This window comes from Gekko japonicus, unplaced genomic scaffold (genome assembly GCF_001447785.1).
Source record: "Gekko japonicus isolate JY-2015 unplaced genomic scaffold, Gekko_japonicus_V1.1 scaffold815, whole genome shotgun sequence".
In the NCBI taxonomy this organism is placed as follows: Eukaryota; Metazoa; Chordata; class Lepidosauria; order Squamata; family Gekkonidae; genus Gekko; species Gekko japonicus.
This window is the reverse complement of record NW_015161974.1, coordinates 98,852-106,397: the sequence shown is the minus strand read 5'-3', so window position 1 is coordinate 106,397 and position 7,546 is coordinate 98,852. Positions and strand designations below refer to the sequence as shown.

Below are 7,546 nucleotides of genomic sequence, written 5' to 3'. Positions count from 1 at the left end.
TTCTCTGCGCCCTTCGCACTCGACTTTGCCCCGACCCACCGCCATACCTCCCTCTCCCCAAGAGCACTGGAATTTGCTTCCCATTCATCATTCACTGGCGGGCTCCACGTAGCTTCAGTCCGCCAACTGATGGCAAGGTCACACACACCAGCTACTACAATTTAAACAATTCTAAGTGCTATCTGTGCATTAAATACAAAGCAAATTCTAACAGTATTCTACTGTCTATCTAACTGCTCATGTCGGGGGTATTTCCTACCTAACTAACTAATTTAAGCCCCGACACTCACACCCAACCTTCATTCATTCACCCATACATCCACATAATAGCACTCACCTCACTCACCCCAGCAGACTCACACCATACACTCTTAGCTCTGACTCAACGATGTTCCTGGGTGCCTGACAGATGACCAGGCTCTCGTGTCGATGTTATTCTGGGTTCCAAAGTACCCCCAGATTGTGGGCTGTGCGATCTCTCGCCCACGTCTTTGCAAATTCCAGGTAGGGGCCCGCTCCCGGCTCTCCCACCGCCCTTAGCTCTGACTCAGCGATGTTCCTGGGTGCCTGACAGATGACCAGGCTCTCGTGTCGATGTTATTCTGGGTTCCAAAGTACCCCCAGATCGTGGGCTGTGCGATCTCCCGCCCACGTCTTTGCAAATTCCAGGTAGGGGCCTGCTCCCGGCTCTCCCACCGCCGGGCCAAACTACGGGTCAGGACTACGGCGTCCCACCGCCGGCTCTCTCACAGCCGGCTGCGATGTCTCTGCCGGCTCTCTCACCGCCGGCTACAGCCGTAGTATCTCCCACCACTGCCTCGGCACCTTCTTCCTTCACACGGCCCCGCCCTGTACTCCATACGACCCCGCAGCTTCGCGGCTTGCTGCCCACTCCTCCGGGTCGCAGACCGCAGGACCCAGGCACCTCCAAGGTCCCCCGCCCTCCTTACGTTGGAGCCAAATGTCTCCAGGGACCACACGCCTCCCCAACACTCTCTCACTGCGTCGGGGTTGATGTATCTCCGCGGCTTGTTGTAAGCTCCTCCGGATCACAGGCCGTAGGACCCAGGCATCTCCCAGGTTCAGCGCCCTCCCCGCGTCAGAGCCAGATGTCTCCAGGGTCCAAATGTCCCTCACCGCTCTCTCCACGGCTTGTTGTAAGCTCCTCCGGGTCGCAGGCCGTAGGACCCAGGTGTCTCCCAGATTCAGCGCCCTCGCCGCGTCGGAGCCAGGTGTCTCCAGGGTCCAAACGCCCCTCAACGCTCTCTCACCGCATCGGGGTCGATGGCACCACCACTCTGCGACTCCCCGGCTTGTCCCAGGCGTCCCCAAAGTCCAACGCCCTCCTCGTGCTCTCACCACGTCGGGCTGCTAAGAATCTGTTGGAAAGAACTTGGGAGCTTCAGTAGCATTGTGCTGTGGAGTAAATACTACTGCAGTCAGACTTTATCCTAGGGGTAGCTGTTGCTCCTTCCCACATACTGCTCCAGGCCTGTAGTATCTGGAGAATAACACTAATGTGGGAGGCATCTGTAGAGCAAACCACTCTCAGTCCTGCCCTCCAAGTGTTCTTTTCCCACTATGGCCATGGGAGGATCTGGACCACCAGTATGAATTCCAAAGTGAACAATTTCTGACTTTGATTCCAGGAACTATCCATAATAGAAGTTGCTGAACACAGCACATGAGTCACCATTGGTCTTTCAAAGTCTGTTTTGTCCACTCTGATTGGCAGCTGTTTTCAGGGTTCTAAGTAGAAGTCTCCTGTCACCCATTTAGTACTTTTAAATGGAGGAGCCAGGGATGGAACGTGGGACCTGTGTGCCCAAGCAGATGCTCTAACACTGAGCCATGGACCCCTCCCAATGCATTGTGTTGGTATCTTGTGCGCTGATAACGCTACAAACATTAGCTCAGTAACATATGGATAAAATGTAGTGAGCAGGAGTGCTTTGTCCCCCCTCCCTTCAGTGAAACGTGAGACGGTGTCTCTCCTTGCTCTCTAGCACTTTCTGGACCCTCTTATCCCTGGGAAATAGAGATGCTTAATGTTAAGGGACATGTTGGGAAATAAGCCACTTGCCCGTGCTGCTGAACTTGGGCCCTCATTCTAATATATTTTTCAATGCGTGCGGTGTTTTTTTTTTGTTTTTTTTTTTTAAAGATTTCCACCTTATGTGCTGAGGAAGCAGCAGCCCAGGAGCAGACAGGGCAAGTGGAAGAGTGTCTGAAAGTGAACCTGTTAAAAATTAAAGCGGATATGTGCAAAAAGGTAAGAAATCGGCATCCCTCTTGGAACTTGCAGAATGGGGGGAGAATGCAGCCCCTGGTTTTCCAGAACCCTTTCCGTGCAGCTCTGCTCCTCAGTCCCTTTGCTCTGGAACTGGAGTTTGCCTCAGTTCTTCCTGGGGTTCTTGACGATTGCTGGTTTTTTACCATAATAAACATGGACTGACTGGTTGCTGTGTTCTGTTTCTGCCTTGCTGCCATTGGTCCTTAGCCCCCTTGTGGACAGAGAGGAGCATCAACAGAGGAGTGTCCCCAGCCCCCTGCTGCTCTAACGTGATCCCCTTTGCCACTTGATTGGAGAGTGATGCTCCAGAGTGCATGGCTTTCTTTCAGATCATGATCATGCAGCCATCAGAATGCCTTCATTACCTTAGGCTAGAATCGAGTCCTTTGCAGATTGAATGCTCTCAGTCACAGAAGCTTCCTGACAGACTTGAGTTGCTTCATCCATTACACCTGTCTTTCTCGGTCCACATTGGCTTTGTGACTCTCTTCATGCCACAGCTTAAGGCTCCGGTTGTTACCTGAATGACTGCACAATTATTCGTGGCTCTATTGGTGTAGGATATGACCATTTTAATTTTCCCCTGCAACATGGGTGACGTTGAGATTCTCAGTTGTGATCTTCTGCCCTCCAGGAGGTGCTCAACATGTTGAAAGAGAGTAAAGCAGACATCTTTGTGGACCCTGTCCTTCACACGGCCTGTGCCCTCGACATCAAGCACCACTGTGCAGCCATTCCACCAGGACGAGGCCGACGTAAGTCTAGGCAGCTGCTTAGGAAGTGAAGATGTGTGTGCGCGTGTGTGTGCAGCAGCAGTGCTGTTGGTACTGTGATCTTGTATGCCCTGAGCGGAGTTTATGACTGTCACCTTGGTTGCATCCTGATTTGTGCACTTGCATGCTCAGGATGCGTTTGGAATCCATATTTGGCAGGTTCTGTGTGCGCCACATGGGTACCATCTTTGCATTTGCCCTGACTCTTTTGCTTGGTGGGCGGTGGGTTCTTGCTTTGAGTCCTGGGTTGGGCATTGGGAGCGCCTTACCAATTTTTTAATTCAGGTTCAGTTATGGTTGAACCATGTGCCTAGCAAGCTCTGGCTCTTTGCATTCTAGAATTTCTTTGGACAAAACTCTAGTTCTGCACCTTGAAGTGACTTTGCCAGTTGGAGCAAACCCAATATGCCTTACCAATTTTTTTATTCAACTTTTTAAATCAAGAACTTGCTAAGCAGAAGTTGAAGAATTGGAAGAAAAATTAGGACAGGACTGGAAAGGAGGCAATAGAAACTGTACAGACTGGAGCTCTGCTTTTTTTTTTTGTCACTGGGAATTAGGAATGGGCATAAACCGTCTCACGAGCCAAAATTTGGCATGAACTTGGACTGGTTGGGGCCCCTGGAAGGCATATTCCCCGAATATTTACCGGGCTTTTGTCTGGTGTGCTTCGGCTGTTCTGGGCTATTTAAATTTAACAGCTGAGTGGTGTGGGGTCTGCAGCTGAGCTGTCAGGTTGAGCCATTTCAGCGGTCGGTTTCGCTTCCCCCTGCTTTGAAGTGAGGGGGAAGCAAAACAGACAAGTGAAATGGCTGCCAGCCATTTCAACATAACAACTTGATGGCACTTGACACACACACATTTTCTGTTGTAGTGGAAACTGATTGGAGTATGGGGGTTAGTTGAGGGTCCTTCCCTGGGGTGGCATTTGGACTTGTACTCCTTCACCTGCCCCAGCTCCCTTCTGCCTGTCCCATCAACCACAGGATGGATCAGGCCCTACTAACAGTTGCTACCACTCCAGTAAGGGGTGGTGGTAACCTGGAAGAGCTTTGAAGTAAAAATGTCAGGCCTTTTTTGGGAGAGAGTGGGTCAGTGGCTGTAGCATCTCTGGAAATCTTACTTTCTCCAGCCCTGCACTTAAGAATTTACGGTTGTAAAGACTTGCAGAGTTTGGAGCTTCTACAAAATTCAAGTTTTGAGACAGCATGGCATAGGGGTTAGGATGTCGGACTAGGATCTGGAAGACGCAGGTTCAAATCTTCACTGTCAGGAAAGCTTGCTGGGTGACTTTGGTCCAGTCATACTGTCAGCCTGCCTGACAGGGTTGTTGTAAGGATAAAATGGAGGTGAGGAGACTTATAAGTGGAAGCTGCTTGGAGCACCTCCACATTATAATAGCAACCAGAAGGCAGGATAACTGAGCACTTTGCTCAATATCTGTTTGACTACCATGGAGAGCTGCAGCCCAGGACAATCTGTTTACTATAGTTTTTGGGGCTTTTAAAAAAAACTGATGGGTCTTAGTAGGGAAATCAGACTTTGACTGCAGAATCTCCTTAAATCGACTATTGCCATACTACATTTCAGTGTTTGATTTTTGGGAATCAGCACGTTCTGGAATTCAAGTGCTGCATTTGGAAAGGGGCCAGTCGCAAGATGCAAGCATTGTGGGTGAAGCTGAGCTTCCTCTTTGGCTGTGTCCACGTTTTTACTGGGTGGAACTGTAGGACTTTCCCCCCACCATGCTATAAAGTGAGGGCGACTTTTGTAATGCAACCTTCTCTGGTTTTGCAGAAATGTCCTGCCTGATGGAGGCCTTGGAGGACAAGCGTGTCCGGTTACAGCCCGAGTGTAAGAAGAGGCTTAACGATCGAATCGAAATGTGGAGCTATGCTGCAAAGGTGAGGAAGGGGCTGGGGGTGGAGGAAGGTTCATGGAATATGATTGGCGGGAAGATTTGGGATGGAGCAGTTAGATTGGTGGCAAGTATCTAGTGTGGCACGTGTGTGGTGGCGCCCTTCATTGACGAGGCTTGCTCTCTTAACTTATAGATGGCCCAAAATATAGGACCAGAAGGCATGGGGTGTTGAGAACAGTTCCTGAGGGTGGATGGGTGTGTGTGTGTACAGTTCTGTTTTCTGTCACTGAGACTTTATAGAATCCTGAGGAGGGGATATTTTTTGAGGTTTGTTGGTGGAGGAGGATTTTCCAAATAGTTTCTCTTGTGGGAACCAGTTTAGTTATTATACTGATGAACTTGTGTATCAGTGGGATCGTGGAAGGGAGTCACCCATGAGGAGTATACCAGGTGGAAACTCCCCACAGGCATAAAAGTGTCAATGGGTAAATTGGGGCGGGGGGGGGTCATCTGTCAAAGGTTGGCCATGCTCTTTGCCTTCCTGGAGGCATGGAGTGTTGAAGGAAGTCGAATGTTGGTCAGAAGGGAAATGAAAACAGGAGTGGGGAGGACTGTCCGGTGGGTTTAAAGTGTTGGTAATGGTCAGTAATGGACTAGGATTGGGGAGACTTGGGTTCAAACCCTCACTCTGCCATGGCACCTTGCTGGGTGACCTTGAGGCAGTCACACACTCTCAGCCTAACCTACTTTACAGAAGGGTTGTAAGGATCAAATGGAGGAGAAGAGATGCCCTGAGGTCCTTAGAGGAAGTAGTGGATAAAAATGTAGTAAATAACTTGATTGTATAGTATCAGTGGAGTGGGGTTAAAGTTGGGAGCTACATGCCATAAAGGGATTCATTCTCTCAGTCCATAATTCTTGCCTCTCCCCCCCTCCCCCCAAATAAGGGTTCTGATCTCCTTGAAACTAAGAGTCCTGCTGGTGGTTGGCTGAGATCAGATTTCACTACCTGTTGCTTTGATGGTCCCTGGCCCTCAGCCACTTGAAGTCTGATCTTTCTTTGTCTGCCAGAAGATCCATTGTGTGGGTCTTGAAAATCATGGCCTGAAAAATAATTTTTGTGTGTATTTTGTAACATTCTGGCCTAATGAAGAGTCCTGGTTAAGTTGACAGCTTGCACACTTGTGAATTATTAGGCCTAATAAAAGGTATTTACGTTGATTGTGCTCTTGGGTTTTTGAATCTTAATGTTGGACTGACGAGGCTTTAAACAACTTGGGATCAGAAACCTTTCCATCAGCCCTTATGAATCATATTCCTTTTCTCCTCTATATTCTATGCCAATAAAAGGTATTTGAATGAATGAATGAATGAATTTTAAGCTGCAAATGAGATAGAGCCCTTGACAGGCTTCTAGTATCCCAGGAGATAAATTAGAGTGTGGGCATTGTAAATTATGCCATTCACGCCCCAGCTCTCTCATATGGTATAAGGGGCAGGTGAGGTGAGAAGTACTTTCTTGGGCTTGAGTCTTACAGAGCAGCTTCCTGGGCTGTAGGTCTACATGGGTGTAGGTGAGCAGGCAGAGACTGATCTAACCATGCAGCTCATTACTCTTTTGGAGAGGGTAGCAGGGCGGAGCTTCCATTTCTTAAGCCTCACCCCTGTTTCCCATCAGACCTCAGACTGGCAGCATTGTCGAAAAGTATTCATTTAATCTTGATTTTAACTTCTCTTTCCCCTCCCTCCTGCCAGGTTGCCCCAGCGGAAGGCTTTTCCGACCTTGCCATGCAAGTGTTGACCTCTCCCTCTAAAAACTACATCCTGTCAGTCATCAGCATGGGCATCTGCATCCTCTTCCTGGTCGGTCTGATGTGTGGGCGCATCACTAAGCGAGTGACACGAGAGCTGAAGGACAGGTAGAGTCTGCCTTGGTAGCAAAAGGGGAGGAAGGAAGGCAGGCCTGCCCGGTGCCCGGTTTGTACAGCCCTCCTTTGTATAGTCTCCCTACCCACCTCACCCCTCTTCGGAGAGTACAAGCGAATTAGAACAAGCGGCACGTGTCAGCTGAGTTTTCCCATCTCGTCCATGGCATCTCCAACCTCGGAACGAGTTGGCACGTGCAGCCGTGACGGCCCAGCCAACAGCTTCGTTACCCATCATTAGCGACTGTTGTTTGCCTGCCTGTAGACAAGTCTCTTTCTTTTCTTCCCCTCTCTCTCTCTTTCTCTCTCTCTCTCTCTCTCTTACTGTTGGAACTGCCCTCGCACTCCAAACCAGACTGATGCAACCTGCAGCTCAAGAGGTTTTTTCAGTTAAAATTTTGAAAAATCTGTTACAGGCATAACGTTTAGCGGTGGGTCTTGGTGGGGAAAAAACGTTTGTGCTCCGTGGCTGGGCAGGAGGACTGAAGGGAGACGGGGCGTCACCCACCACTCACAGCTGGCCTTGCTTTGGACATCTGGTTCACTTTAGATCAAGCACCTCCAGTGCAGAATCAAAAAGTTGCCTCCAGAGGTCTGTCATCTCTACTGATCTTCTGCTTTTGTTCCTGTGTTCTGTTGCATTTGTTTTCCTTTTTTATGGCTCCCCCCCCCCCCCTTGCCTTTTTCATTTATT

The 7,546-nt window shown here is 49.4% G+C and overlaps 1 protein-coding gene across 1 annotated transcript in view; it reads left to right on the top strand.

Annotated features, from left to right (window-relative positions):
• Window positions 1–7,522, top strand: part of GLG1 (golgi glycoprotein 1) — a 100,972-nt gene extending 93,450 nt beyond the window's left edge. The window contains exons 23-26 of the mRNA XM_015429712.1: window positions 2,165–2,272; window positions 2,928–3,048; window positions 4,864–4,970; window positions 6,683–7,522. Coding sequence (XP_015285198.1) covers window positions 2,165–2,272; window positions 2,928–3,048; window positions 4,864–4,970; window positions 6,683–6,850 — 504 coding nt within the window. The 3' untranslated portion in view covers window positions 6,851–7,522. The remainder of the gene's footprint in view (window positions 1–2,164; window positions 2,273–2,927; window positions 3,049–4,863; window positions 4,971–6,682) is intronic.
• The last annotated feature ends 24 nt before the right edge of the window (window positions 7,523–7,546 follow it).